This window comes from Bombyx mori, chromosome 21, assembly GCF_030269925.1.
Source record: "Bombyx mori chromosome 21, ASM3026992v2".
Taxonomy (NCBI): Eukaryota; Metazoa; Arthropoda; class Insecta; order Lepidoptera; family Bombycidae; genus Bombyx; species Bombyx mori.
Genome location: NC_085127.1, coordinates 14,212,323 through 14,228,122, shown reverse-complemented (window position 1 = coordinate 14,228,122; position 15,800 = coordinate 14,212,323). Strand labels below are relative to the sequence as shown.

The following is a 15,800-nucleotide window of genomic DNA, read 5'->3' as shown; positions in this document are numbered from 1 at the left end:
TCGCCGGATCTTCACAGCTGGTCGCGATTCCAATCCGATAGTAAATTCATTCGCGAAGCAGCTGCTCTTGAGTCGTCAGGTCTCCTTCGAAAGCGCTCGGGCAGCTGTTAGCAAATCCCACCCCTCCTGGCTGAGCCTTTGCTCGCCCACCTCTCCTGGTGAAACTGGAAAAGCCTCCAGGCCACCAAAAGCCCTCAGTCATAAAAAAGCTCAGAATCCACTTTTTGATGATAGCTCTTGTCGATAAAACTACATCCTACCAGAAACTGTACAATCTAGCTAAATATAGGTTATAGGTACCTATAAACTATCATAAGCAATTATACCTGCCTATTGTCAAAATAAAACTTAGTCAATTACATACTGTGAATACTATTTATTTAAGAACAAATTAACCCTTACATTGGCGGTGGCTTGAATTAACAAAATAATTTTAGTTCTATTACAAAAATAAAAAGTAATTCTACTGTTAATTGTTTCACTGCTTTAGTTATGTTGCTATTTTTCGAATCGGTGATAAAATTTCAATAGGACATCTGTATATAAAATGTCATCCAAATTGAAAAATATATTTTGAATTTTGAAGTGAAGTTAAAAGCAGTCGTCATGTCCCAGGATTACGGATTAGAAACCCTGGGCATTGGTATCGAGCGATGCGCCTGTGCGGGTTTTCGATTCGCCCAACCAGGTAACAATTTTTCTACTAACATACGTACTTAGCACATATTCACGACTGACTTCCACTGCGAAGGACTAACACCGTGTAGTAAAAAAGATACTCGCAAAAAAAAAATGCGCATTTAATGGGTAATTCATTAGTAAGGCGTTTTGTGGGCCCTGCCTATTTTTGCTGGGAAGCAGTAATGCATTTCAGTTTGAACTTTGAGGGATAAGGCAGCCGTTAGACTATAAAAAAGATTTAGAACTCATGTCTCTATATGCGTGGCAATTACGTTGATATCTTTATATCTATGACCACTTAACATCAGACGCGCCATGAGCTAGTCTAATTATATACTAAAAAAAATAGAACATAGGCTACCAATTATTCCCATGCAAAACTACCATTGACCATATGATCAATATCTCTTGTGTTTTTGTTTATTTCGATAGCTAACCGACTCATGGCCTACAGAAGAGCTCATAGACCTCATATTGTAATAATAATTTCTCCATCCTCCTTGAGATATAAGGTTTAACTCTAAATTCTAATACAGTAACGCTGCGTACTAAAAATAGGCTCTGTCACCAAATATTTTATATTTGTACGCTTCATTATATTGCTCAATCTTATTTATATGGTGGAACTAGTTCGTAAGCATATAATGTTGCCCAATCACGAAAATAGGACACTTCACATTACGTAAATTTTTCAAATGGAAATTATAAATTATTCTTTCGATTTTCTATTATCGATAAAAAAATTCTGCGACTAAATCAATTTAAAACTTATGTGGTTGACTTGTTTCACACGTTTCTTTGCTATTAACATATAACGTATACGACATCAGATGTGTTTGTAGGATAATTGAAAGATCTACCTACCATAAAAAGGTTTCTTTGTTTAACAGTTTGGCTATGGAGCTTTAAACCTTTAATTTTATTTTACAGTTTGTCAGACTTTTCGTGAATTGGTATCCTTAATGGTGCTGCCATTACTCACACACCGCGTACAATTTATGACACCAGTATTAATAGAGGTCAGTGCCAAATTTGATTGAACAGCTGTAGCGTCAAGAAAATAAGATGGCGTTAATGTGGCAAAATTTTTAGATTTTGAGAGTATGATAATGGTAGTTTTCCAATTACAGAGCATAATGTGACTCAGTGACGCACAATGCCGAATTATGCTGAAGCTTAATTGGAACGTGAATTAGTTTTCAAATGCATCAGCAGAGTGCGCTAAGTTAGCACAGTTTTAATTAACATTGATTATTTCCAAGAAACTACGACGAAACGAAAGCCTTACAATTTTGTTCAACATTAAATAATATTACTAACGATAATATAAACAAAATTTCGATTTTCGATTTCTTCTCGTACATTGTGTTCAACACAGCAAATACTTTGTTGTACCTTCTCTTGTTCTTGCAAGTCGTCAATATAATACTACAATATAATACTACTTTTAGGGATCATCTCGTGTTTTTTTCATTTTATTATCTTACGCGTTATAAATAGTTTACAATTTTCGTGATTACGCATGACTGAGATGCTATTCGTCGACATTTAAAATATTTCTCCCACTAATTATCTGAAAATTTGCTATTTTTAAATAAAATAAAGAATATTCCAAACAAAATTAAGATAATTTTTTTATGTAATTTTTTCCATTTTCTGAGTGCGTGCCACTAAACAACTGTATGCCTGGGTAATATTCAGGGTCATTTACCCAAGCCTCCAATCACTGCCTGAGACAGAATCCAGTAGAAGTAGAGGGTTGTGCCGTCAAAACTGTTGGAGGTCATGGGCCGAATAGCGATACATAGGCAACCGACGGCCTCAACATCGCCAATCGGGGCAGACGGTTGTTTCAATTTAATAAATATTTTTGCACGTTAAAAAATATTGGTCCAATTCAATTCAATTGTAGAATTTTAATATTATTTAAAAAATTATGTTTCGCTTTTAAATTTTTGCCAATTTCTTTAAAACTTATTACATTTCAAAAACCCAACTTGAGATCCTATTCAAATTCCTATTATCATAATAGCTCTGAGTAGCGATTATTTAATTGATTTTACATTTTGGTGGATGGTCCTAATAATATGTGTATTATCTTTGTGGTGATCTGTGGTAAATGTTTGTTTATGTTCTGGTAACTTCGTTGACAGCCAACATTCCGTCAGCGTTGTATTTCGCTTAAAATAAACCACAAAATTATATTATAAATAAAGAAAATTAGAGATAATTTTCAATAATTTTAATTAAAAAATCGCTATTAAACAAAATGATGTACAGGTGATATTTGAAATTTACCAACAAATGGAAGCATTTACCAGGACTCCATTGTGATGAAAAATGTCTTGCTACGGATCTGTGTATAATCGGACAAAACGAAAGTGTGAACAGTATATTGTGATATTCGAATTTTAAATTTTGCTATTAGGAAATTTAAACAAAAATGGCGCAGACTCTTCGTAGAGCAGTAGAGGGCAGGTACCCCTCTTGCTATTTACCCAATCGATTGAAAGAAAGGAAAGCCAAAGCTAAAGCTTTGAGGTAAGAATATGATATTACTAGACATATAATGGCAGCAGCAGCGCAGCGATAGTATTTCACAGTTTCCATTCAATCTCTGAATTTTATCAAAAAAATTATAGATAACATTTATTTACATATCTCAAGGTTGTTTATATTTTATGAAAACAATATTGCATATTTCCTTATTTCAATTAGGTAGATTAATATATAATAGGGTTTCAAATCACTTAACTAAAATAAAGTAAATTTGGTAATTAGGTTTATGGGCTTGTCATATTTGTTGCCCACCATGCTTTTTTAGCCAATTCTCACGTCATTTCGGATCCTCCCGATCCACTATCCAAGCACCGCTCATCGTTCTCGTCGAAACCATCGAACGCAATGAACGGTTCGGCAAGCAAATTAACCCTCAGACACAGTTTCTTGCTGCATCTTCTCAGTAGATCGAATTTCTGATGGTAAATTCTGGAAAGTAATGCTCTTGCTAGGGCTAGTGTCAGCAAATTCGCCAGGCTGATCCCCGTGAGCTCTCCTACGCATTTAGTAAAACTGGTATAACCCCTCGAGGGTAGCAGCATAGTTAAGCAACAAATACCAACTCATAGTTTCAAAAAACTCAATCTGCATCAGGGAAGTGAAAATTAAACTGGACTGTTAAATTTTGTTGTATGTGTAATACTAATAATTTTAGTTGTTACTAAGCCCTTTGTTCTGATTACCAACAGAATCCTAATCGATTAAAAAAAATTATTCAACAAAACAAAATTTCAGATTAGAGCAACGTAAACCAGACAAACCGGAAGATTTTGTTTGCTATTCAGACAGTGACAGTGAAGAGGAAACACCGACGCAACAACATCAAATTTTATCAACGTCATATAATTTTGTCGACTATGTACGTTCAAGAGAAATACTTGCTCCTGAGGTAATTGACTGCTTTAAGAATTTTGTTTACCTATATTTTTGTTTATCTGGAAAATAAGAGTGCAATTTTAAATGAATCTCCCTTAATTACAAAAACCAATTAGCACAAAAATTTAAATTTTATGACAATGGTCTAACATAATGGAGGGGTGTTAGAGATTGATACAAAATAAATTTTATCGTACTATTACTTGAAAGGGCTACATAACAAGACACCCTCAACACACTCCAGTTTGTTAGGATACAAAAAATCATAATGATTGGAATAGGCCAGTAATGAAAAAAGATAACAAAAACACAGGTGAAACCAATATTATTGGTTTGGCCAAAGACTCAAGCCAGGTCACTCTCTTGCATAATAGATACTAGATACATAAACATGAGACACAATAGGTATATTCCAATATCTTAGATAAATCAGATTCATTGATAACTAGATATAGCACCTTAATCAATAATAATAAAATATTATTTAGAAAAAGATAAGTAATATTTGTATTAAACATTCAGTGATAATAAAAGCAGTGTGGCCAGGTTGCCCACTGACTTTCTTGCTGGATCTTCTCAGTGGGTTGTGATTCTGATCTGGTGGTAGATTCTGCGAAGCACCGGTCTTGCTAGAGCTATTAATAGCATAATCACCAGGTTAGAGCCCCCCACTCATTCGGGAATCTAGTATGACCCCACAAGGTCAGTAGAATAGGTAGGAAAATAAAAGATTTAACCCTTTAGGCTACCAGTGAATAGGATATTGATAAAGTCAGTTACAATTTTAATTATTTTTTTGTTCTATTTTTTATTCCAGCCTCGATCAGTCGACCCATCGTATGCAACCCGACACATGCTCACACATGATATGTTTCATGAGACACCAGTCAACCTCGGTAACATGAACAAGGTCTTCTGCTCACAATGGCTATCAGACAGACAAGTTGTATTTGGCACCAAATGTAACAAGGTAGGTTATGTGAAACACAGCTCATAGTCATGCGCATGTGATTGTTCCAAAACAACATCCCGCCATTAATGATTTCACTTCAGCATCACATTAGCGATTTCAAACTTAAAATGAACATTGTGCTTTTAAATGATCATCTCAACCCGAATGGTGGTAGAAATCTTGCCAATAATCCCTCAACACTCACTGGTTCCAAAAACCCGAGGCCTATTTTTTTTGTTTCTGTTATAATATTTATATATTTGAGACGAAATAGAAATTATCAAAAGAAAAAATGGCAGCTTTTACTGTTTGTGTCCAGTTAATGGTGTATGATGTCCGCACTCGGTCCTTGGACGCCATCCCCACACTGCGCCCGCGCGCCGCCTGGCCGCCGCCGGACCACCAGACCGGCATACACGCGCTCCAGATCAATCCTTCCAGGTAACACGAGTGTATGCTATGTGCCAATCAAGTGTATGTATAATGATGGTACAGGGAGAAAATGATACTTTAAAACACACCGCGAACATATCGACGCTTGAAAGGCAAACGTTACTAAATGACAATAACTGCTTTATACATAAATGATAGGCAATAAACCATATTCGATACGCGAAAGAAAAAAAAACCTGGTCTATTAAAATCATTTCAATCCTACAGCTAGATTCGTTAAAATAGATTTTTTTTTCAGGTTTTCAACTTTAAATTAGTCTACTGTAAAGTTCACGCATTGTCGCTTAGTCACGTTTGCCTTTCAAGCGTCGATATGCTCTGAATGTTTGCAATGAAATTCGCTCTGATATTGAGTGATAGGATCACAAAAATGAGATAATAGGATCTTAAACAAATTTTCTCCCGTTTAGATACATAGTAGAGCACAGACTCTGAGAGTAATGGTCTATGATAAGAATAACTTTTCTATTTAATGTACTTGCTAAACAAGCACACATACAGGACACTAATTTGAATAAAACCCCTAAATCCACAAAAGCGATTAATCTGTAATAATTGTGAATTAACATTTGACAACTAGAGATCATTCACACTCCCATTTTATAATCATATTATATCCGAAATACATACATAAAATGTGTACGTTAGCTCTTTGTTTTCTTTCAAAGTATCTTAAATAATTTATGACACTAAAATGATGACTCTCAATATCTATTTGTTTTGTTTGTCATGTCTTAACTTAATTTACCGATACGAGATGATTTGTACTTGTAACCTATTCATGACAGAACACTGCTAGCGACCGGTGCGAGGAATTCTTGTGAATTAGCCATATACAGCCTACCTACACTAGACCCGGTCTGCGTTGGAGAAGCTCATAAAGATTGGGTGAGTAATCTACACTAATATATATAAATCTATAGTGGTTTTTGCGGATGTTCCGTTATAACTACTGAACCATGCATTCGATTAACTGGAAACTTGGTATCCCTGTAGAAAATACATTTACTTAATGGATAGGCTAATATTTATATGAGCGTTGGACTCCTTACACCAGTTGCGAGAGTGTTAATGAAGAGAATCTTTGTGGGGGTGAGAAATAATAATGATAATTTTAAATGACCAGCAAAGCGTACTAGCTGTACATTATCTAATATTTTGAATGAAATTCGGATCCAAACTAGTTTTGAAATGCTAAATATAAAAGTATAATAGTAAATATCAGAACTATCTATAGTAAGAATATGATTAATGTGTTCAAAAAATTCTGTGATCTACTTCCAAGTGAATTAATAAATTTGTGTATTATATACAAACAGGCAGTCGCATTTGGTGTATATAAATATCAGTACGTGGGATGTTCGCACAGGTCGAATGCCAATTCACTTGAACACAGCGTAAATTGTGAGGTGTATTATTAACCTTATAGTTTTTAGCCATTTTGCATTCAGTCTTGTTTTGCTGTCTATATCATTAAGTCATAATTATACTCTACCTGTCATATGAATAGTTAGATTTGGTTAATGAAATATTCTAATGTCCCTAGTATTGTTTAGATATACCTCAGCACATTTTGATTGAAGTTCAAAAGTGTCATTTTTTGTAAAACAGATCCTGGACATGTGCTGGTTGGACGACGAGTTCGTGGTGACGGGGTCGCGCGATAATAAGCTTGCACTGTGGCGCGCCCCGGCCGCCCCCCCGCCCCGCGCGCACCTGCACCACTACGTGCACCCCCACGCCGTGCGGGAGTGTCGGTCGGGTAGGGAAACTGCTAGACCACTGAGTTTCTCGCCGGATCTTCTCAGTGGGTCGCGGTTCCGATCCGGTGGTAGATTTTGTGAAGCACGGCTCTTGCTAGGGCCAGTGTTAGCAACACTCCGGTTTGAGTCCCGTAAACTCACCTACATGTTAGGGCGAAGCTGAATTAGCCTCTCAAGGCTATCGGCATAGGTAGGAAAAAGAAAAAAAAAAGATCAGGCCTCACACTTGTATCTCACCTGGTTGAACTCTTTATCTTGAATTACTTAAGAGGTATAAATGGGAGAGGTGTGAGGTCCCCACATTGCCGCTGGGTGCTGGAAGCGCGCAGAGGCCGAGTTTGTTTGTGATTAAGGGAGATGCTCTGAACACAAGTTCGTTCATAGTTTAAATCGTCTTTTCGCATAAAAACTGTACAATTTCCAAAAATATTCGAAATTGAGTTAATATGCGGAATAATTTGGTATCACCGGTATTTTTCTCACAAATACTGTCAAAATAGCGTAGTTTAGTTTTTTTTTTACCTATATTTTGAGTACTGTAAGAAATTTAATACATAATTTTATCTTACTTTAAAAGACAGATAATGTATAATAACTGGTAAAAACAAAAATTTTTTTTTTTTATGGCTGACATGTTTGGACGAGCTCACAGCCTACCTGGTGTAGAGTGGTTACTGGAACCCATAGACATCTACAACGTAAATGCGCCACCCACCTTGAGATATAAGTTCTGAGGTCTCAGTATAATTACAACGGCTGCCCCACCCTTCAAACCGAAACGCATTACTGCTTCACGGCAGAAATAGGCAGGGTGGTGGTACCTACCCGTGCGGACTCACAAGAGGTTCTACCACCAGTAATTACGCAAATTATAATTTTGCGGGTTTGATTTTTATTACATGATAATATTCATTCACCGTGAAAGTCAATCGTGAACATTCGTTGAGTACGTATTTCATTAGAAAAATTGGTACCCGCCTGCGGGATTCGAACACCGGTGCATCGCTATATAAGAATGCACCGGACGTCCTATCCTTTAGGCCACGACGACTTTGTTGCAAAGATGATTAATATTAAAAATATCATATGTTAATTACTTAGTTTTTTAAGTTATTAGTTATAGCTATTAGTTATATACCTTTAAAACACTCTCCTGTAAAATTAGTAAGTTTTGAGATTATACAGTTTTAACTAATTCACTCGCAGGTCTAAAAGTCCGAGCGCTGACGTTCAACGAGCGCTGGCGGGAGATAGCGGCACTTACCCTCAACGGCTACATACACGTGTTCAACGCGGAGACCTTCCGCCAGACGCTGTCCAGGAAGCTGCCCTCGTGCCAGGACTTGGTGTGTCTAGCCACCCAGGTGAGCGCCGCCTCGTACGTACCGCTCCGGTCATCGCCCACTCAGTTTCTCGCCGGATCTTCTCAGTGAGTCGAGATTCCGATCCGGTGGTAGATTCTGCAAATCACTGCTCTTGTTAGGACTAGTGCTAGCAACACTTCCGGTTTGAGCCCCGTGAGCTCACCTACTAGTTAAGGTTACGCTGATATAGCCCCCAAGACACTCAGCAAGGTAGGAAAAAAAAGTTATCACTGCGGCAGGATGGACAGCCCCCGCGTCTCCGCCGACTGCCGTAGCCATTACACAGCACAGGATATTTGACAGATGCCTGAATCTCGCTTACGACATTTTCAAGATAAATTACACTCCCTCGGTGAAAGACCATCTTATGTTGTATGCTGGCTATCCACCACATATCTCTAAGGCTCCAGAAGTGTTCGCAGCCTCCTTACGCTTTGCAATACAAATAAAATTATTTTCCTTGCTTGTTGAGCTTTAATATTGTACATTTAGTCGGTATTGTTCCATAACGAATAGTGGTTCCTCATGAAGGCAATGTTCGCAGCAAGAGAGCGGCATGTACGCGATCGGCTGCAAGTCGTACACGCTGCTGCTGGACTGCCGCACGCTGCAGTCCGTCAAGAAGGTCACCTCCCGGTACTCCGGCTGCGGGGTCCGCTCCGCCAGCTTCCGGGGGAACATGCTCACCATCGGGACCGGACTGGGTCAGTACCCACCACTAACGACTTTTATAACTTTATTCCTTTAGTCAATTTTGTAATGGTATTTAGTGGTTACCGGAGCCCATAGGCATCTACAACGTAAATGCGCCACCCATCTTGAGACATCTAAGGTCTCAAGTATAGTTACGACAACTGCCCCTCCCTTCAAACCGAAACGCATTACTGCTTCACGGCAGGAATAGGCAGGGCGGTGGTACCTACCCGTGCGGACTCACAAGAGGTCCTACTACCAGTAAAATTATGACCACTTGTGAATCTAAGCCGTGGATATATCTGCCAGCGGCGCCCCAATATAGCACTTGTTACAAACAAATAGAGTCGTTTATCTAACGCTCTAGTCGCGTCCGTTGCAGGTCTCCTGATGTTCTACGACCTGCGCGCGGGTAAGTACCTGGAGAGCAGCATCCACTCGTCCAAGACGGTGACGCTGAAGGCGTCCCGCGGCTACCTGTTCCCCGAGGAGGAGGCGGAGGGCGGCGTCAAGCACGTGCCCGCCATCTACACGCACTGCTACGACTCCTCGGGCACCAGGGTGTTCACCGCGGGCGGGCCCCTACCGGCTCCCCTAGTCGGGAACTACGCAGCCATATGGCAGTAGCGAACCGAGCGAAGGCCTCAGATTCACTTTACTTTACTTATTCACTAGCGACCCGCCCTCGCTTCGCTTCGGAAACATTAAATTTTATTATTGATAGCTGAGTCCCGCGATGTTACCCGCGGTTATTGTCGTACCGCGGGTGACGCCGCGGGCCGAAGGTAATCTTATAAAAAGTAAAAGCCTAGGCTACTCCTTATATTATCAACTACCTATCAGTGAAAGTCTCGTCAAAATCGGTCCAGCCGTTCCAGAGATTAGCGAGAACAAACAGACACAAAAATTGTGAAAAATGTTATTTTGGTGTATATACCGTATATATATTCATATGCACGTAGTAAAAAACGGTTATTTCAATATTACAAACAGACACTCCAATTTAATTTATATGTATAGATAAAGGCGTTTTTTTTAGTCTGTAATTACTAGTAGTCGGAGTATGTAGATTGATTTAAGGTCGTTGACATTAAACGTAGAGGATAATATGGATATGCCTTCAAAATACCGAAACTTCATATTTATTGTAATATTTGTTCCGGAATTTTGAAATTAACATTAATGTGTTTGAGGTGAAAGACGTATTAATAATATTAACCTACGCTAGCTAATGGTGAAAGAAATCAGTATTTTATTTTATACAAAAACACTTAGAATAGTTATACGGTATTTTGTCCCTTTCTGTTGAATTAGAAATGACGCTTGTCAGTATGAGTCAAAACTTAGACAGGGCTTTTTGTTACTTTATCTCATAAATATAAAAATTGTATCCGATGAGAAGTAAAAAATATGTTTTTCAATTTAACAAAATAATCATTATGGATAAAATGGCATGTCCATATTATAATATCTTGACGCAAGTATATAAAATCAATCTACCTACTCCGACCACAGGTAATTACAATACAAAAACTTTGTGTGAAATCTCAGTAAATGACCATCATTTTACTGTGATTATATTTCATCCCATATCATTTCATCTCATCTCATTTAATTTCACCCCAGTTGATTAATGTCTCAAATTAATCATCTTCATTTCATTTACTTCACTCCATATTATAATTTTTCATAAAAATAAGAATATAAATTTAAATAAGACATGACTTAAATGTCTTAGTTACCAGGTCATAAAATCACTTAAAAAAATTTCTATATGAATCTTTTCTCAATTATGACGTAATATCGGCTGACGTATGCAGATGGCGTGCGAGTAAACACGTTGAGGTACCGTTACCAAGTGAATCCCTCGTTATTTTATATAAGTAGCGTCACGTGTCGCGGCTTACACTTAAACTCGTAAAGTTATCTTGCTGCGGTCCTCGGGCTGCGTGATCAGGCGTCCGGCTGTATCGCCGACAACGCGCGACTGTTCGACTGTATTTTAAATTAAAAATATCTTCAGGTCGTTTAGTTAGACCCTCCTCCTCCTCGCGTCGTTTCCTCACTGCTGAGGGTCGTGACCATTACATTTCGACAGGATTTTACTCGTTGTAATGTCCCGCTAGCGCCAGTTTTTTTTTTCTACCTATCTGAGTGCTATTTCAGCGTAACCTTAACTAGTAGGTGAGCTCACGGGGCTCAAACCTGATGACGTTGCTAACACGAACCCTAGCAAGAGCAGTGCTTCGCAGAATCTACCACCGGATCGGAAACGCGACCCACTGAGAAAATCCGGTGAGAAACTGAGTGGGCTGTGTCTGAGGGTTCGTTTACTCGTCAAGCCCTTCGTCTCGCTCTTCGTCGCGAGCGACGGGTTCGACGAGAACGATGACCGGAGCGGCTCCGATCATTGGCCACATGAAGGGCGTCGTGGAATGGGATCTCTAGTGTGGTGCGGATTTGTTCAAACCACCTTGTCGGACTGCGCCCGCGCGATCTGATTCCGTCGATCTTCCCTGTCACGAATAGTCTCTCTAAGCTATCCGCTTAGCTAAGACCTCTAAACTAAAATTTAGGTCAATTATTTAATGAAATTCTACCCTATAAAATGGCCGCTTCATAAAATGACAGAAGCAATTGCGATTCCATATTGTTATGTTCAGTTTTAGATATCTCTAACTAATATACGGGATATATGAATTAGAGGCTATGTTTAAATGCCTATTTCTGCCGTGAAGCAGTAATGCGTTTCGGTTTTAAAGGGCGGGGTAGCCGTTGTAATTATACTGTGATTTTAGAACTTATATCTCAAGGTCACTTAAGACCAGGTGGGCTGTGTGCTCGTCCACACATCTAAGCAATAAAAAATAAATTAAAAAAGTGTGGTTACAAAGTTTATGTAAGAAATAACAAGTTCGAGTTTCTGATATATAATTAATTATAACTTATGAGACGGTATGGACATGTAATGAGACGAAATGACAATGAGGTTGGTAGTGTGGAGAGTGCTAACTATGAATGTGGAAGGATATAGAGGAAGAGGTAGACCTAAGAAGAAATGGATGGATCGTGTAAAATACGTTATGGGTAAGAGGGGAGTGAGCGACGAAATGGTATATGATGGAGGAGTATGGGAGGAGAAAACATGTTGATCCCAGGTGACTGGGAGAAGGGCAGGAGAATTTATAAGCTACATGTCAAAAAAAATGTGTGGTTTTATGAAATCACGGTAAAAGTGAAACTTTTTTTCACATTATAGACATTTAACTCTGACAAACAACATTTACATTAAACACTGACAAAAACAACCAAAATAGCGTGGAGCACTGGCACAAATGGGTGATAGTCTATACACTACACGGTCAGCTGCTGCGAACTATAGGCGCCGCCATATTGGCCTTGGCTGCTCTGACGAGCGCCTTTCACTTTATCCCTACTCCTCGGTCGACCGTCACGCGACATGCAACACACAGACGAAAAAGTTTGAGACGATGTAATAAAAGTTACACTATAATAAACATTATATTGTTTGCAATTATTTTACATAAAGTACATAATATTGTAATAGGTTATTAATTGGAACGAAGTTCCTTATCGCGCGTTGTGAAAGGGGGCTAGACGGAAAAAATTCTTACGAAAAGCTGTCACGACACTTTTTAGATCCGTCATTCTGACCAATCAACATGTAGGCGCTTATCGCGTGACATTGCTCGTATCCGATTGGTCCGCGTAATGAATACAGTTTCTCGAGATAGCGTTTCAACAATAGTAATTTAGTTCATAGTATTGTTTTTTTCTTCTTCATAATGCCGTAAATTACAATTCCTTCACTAATTAATCGAAAGGAACTTCGTTCCATCCGGGTGTCCCTTGACACCTCTGAAGTTTTTTATAATTTAGATATTATTTACATTAACCCTTTGACTGGCATGTAGGTCACCGGTGCCCTACGCGGCGCACTAAGTAACTATGTCGTCTTCTGTTCAGCGATTGTTCAACATCATTAGTTACGATATAAAAAAAGGTTAATAAATTAAATAAATTTGATTGCAACCTCAACGAGAATTTTCGCTCTCGACGCTTTGCAACGACCCTGTTATAGGAGGCCTGTTAGAGTCGTCGTGGCCTAGCGGATAAGACGTCCGGTGCATTCGTTTTGAAGCGATGCACCGGTGTTCGAATCTCAGGCGGGTACCAATTTTTCTAATGAAATACGTACTCATAAATAAATGTTCACGGTTGACTTCCACAGTGAAGGAATAACATCGTGTAAAAAAAATCAAACTCGCAAAATTATAATTTGCGTAATTACTGGTGGCAGGACCTCTTGTGAGTCCGCGCGGGTAGGTACCACCACCCTGCCTATTTCTGCCGTGAAGTAGTAATGCGTTTCGGTTCTAAGGGTGGGGTAGCCGTTTTAACTATACTGAGACCTTAGAACTTATATCTCAAGGTGGGTGGCGCATTTACGTTGTAGATGTCTATGGGCTCCAGTAACTACTTAACACCAGGTGGGCTCTGAGCTCGTCCACCCATCTAAGCAATAAAAAATAAAACTAAAGCAATAATTTTCCAATTTATTAAATTAAATCGTCAAATCGTGTGGCGTCTGACTAATGTATGAGAAGTCGGAACACTCGTCGCCTCGGTATTAACCTAACGAACACAAACCGAAGATTTCGTATTTTGATTGTGACATAATATTGAAAATACTGATTGGACATCCTTGTGCTTAGTGCTAGTCTCTTAACGTTCTCGATAGCGTTAAAGTTAACTCAAAATTTGTATGGAGTTGGAACGTTTGCGTACGTTTGCCGCTAGGGGCGCTGTTCCAACTGCATACAAATTCGAGTTAACTTTTACGATATCGAGAACTTTAAAAAACTCGCACTAAGCACACCTGTAATAATATCTCATGACATCATCGGCTAAGTTATATTGGAATAAAAAAAAACATTATATAACCTATCTAATACTGAGCAGCAAGCAAACTAAATGTAGCTAGATTTTTTAAATGGTATAAGAATAAAAAAAGCAATACTAAATTTAATTTTTATATAAATGTGAAAGGGTTCGCATGAGTATTTTTAAATTAAAATGTCTACCGTCTCGAGCACCGTCGTCGATCGAGATCTGTGTCCAAACCTTGGACGTCTGTATATTGATTTTTTTCCCCTGCGTATTCACTGGTAGCTTAAGAGGCTATTCCAGCGGACGGGTAGTCAACCTGAGAGAATTAGCTAACACTAGCCCTAGCGAGAGCAGTGCTTCGCAGAATTTACCACTGGATCGAAATAACTACCCACTAAGGAGGACCGGCGAGACACCCAGTGGGCTGTGTCTATGGGTTAGTTCGCTCGTCGAACTCTTCGTCGTAATCGACGAGTATATTGATGATTATGGACATCAGCAATGCCAATACTACTTGCGAAAAAGTTGATTGCGCGGCTGCCTTTCAAGCGATTAATAAAAAAGTACTTTTGTAGATTTAAGTAAATTAAATACCACTACTTTTTTTTGTTTTTGTTTATTATTATAATATACTGTATAGTATTGCGCACTAAAATAGTATGTACAAAGACGAACTTAACTCTTTATATTTTCGATTTCTTCCAGTTAACTACTATTCGAAAAATATAGATTATAGGAAGGAAAGTGTGCAATATAAAACATTCTATGGATTTAATTTAAAAAAAATCCTGAATTAGTTATTGTAACATAGTGATGTCAACGGTTTCGTTACTAAAATTGTCACTTAAAATCTAATTATCCAGGTGCCTCAAAACTATACTAGACTAAATTGGTTATAATCTAGAATGTGCTGGGTGACCAGCAAATGTTTAATTTACTTAAGATAAATTTAGAAATAATTTTAGTTATATTTATAAACTTTGTCAATAGCAATTGTAATTTTTGAACAGAATTAACGTAACCAAACTTGGTGACGAATAAAAGACTTGAAATAATAATTTTGTTGGTTTTAATATTTCATTCTATTTCACAAAACAATACTGTTTTAGGAAAAGCAGTATTTTTTGTGTCACTTCATTTAGAACGTGACACTGAATAGGGTTGGTCCGATATAAGGTAACACTAGATCATTCTTCGAAACTAAAATTCTGTAAGGTGTATATAGACCAGGTGCTTAAATGATTAGACCGTTTTTTCAATCCTTCCACTGTATCGAAAGAAAAATATGTCATCGATTGGATCAATCGATTTTATGGTATCGGACATCCTTAATAGTGACAATACAGATTGTCATATCTACGTCTGTTAGTGCAGTGACTGACATTTTTCATAATTCTAGCCGTCTACCGGTTAAATAAAGTTATACTCTTAATTATGATGTGTATTTATATATGGTTATGTTTAAGTTATTAGTAGTGTCCACTGCTGAACATTACACTCTTCAATACATTTCAGGGAATAGGATTACTTATAAAATGTTGAATATGC

The 15,800-nt window shown here is 38.2% G+C and overlaps 1 protein-coding gene and 1 long non-coding RNA gene across 3 annotated transcripts in view; both read left to right on the top strand.

Annotated features, from left to right (window-relative positions):
* Positions 1 to 15,800, top strand: part of LOC134200896 (uncharacterized) — a 279,918-nt gene that overhangs the window by 188,844 nt on the left and 75,274 nt on the right. The gene's annotated exons all lie outside the window — the stretch shown is intronic.
* LOC101740776 (DDB1- and CUL4-associated factor 12 homolog) lies at positions 2,802 to 15,310 on the top strand. Of its 2 annotated transcripts, none has more exons than XM_012689494.4 (9): positions 2,802 to 3,222; positions 3,976 to 4,129; positions 4,934 to 5,086; positions 5,388 to 5,509; positions 6,310 to 6,409; positions 7,133 to 7,283; positions 8,491 to 8,648; positions 9,193 to 9,352; positions 9,724 to 15,310. In XM_012689494.4, exons 1-9 carry the CDS (start codon positions 3,125 to 3,127, stop codon positions 9,966 to 9,968), a joined length of 1,341 nt encoding a protein of 446 aa, XP_012544948.2. In that variant the 5' UTR covers positions 2,802 to 3,124; the 3' UTR covers positions 9,969 to 15,310. The 2 variants fall into 2 exon arrangements, with proteins under 2 accessions (XP_012544948.2, XP_021202925.2); XM_021347250.3 differs by having other exon boundaries at positions 2,813 to 3,222; positions 9,197 to 9,352.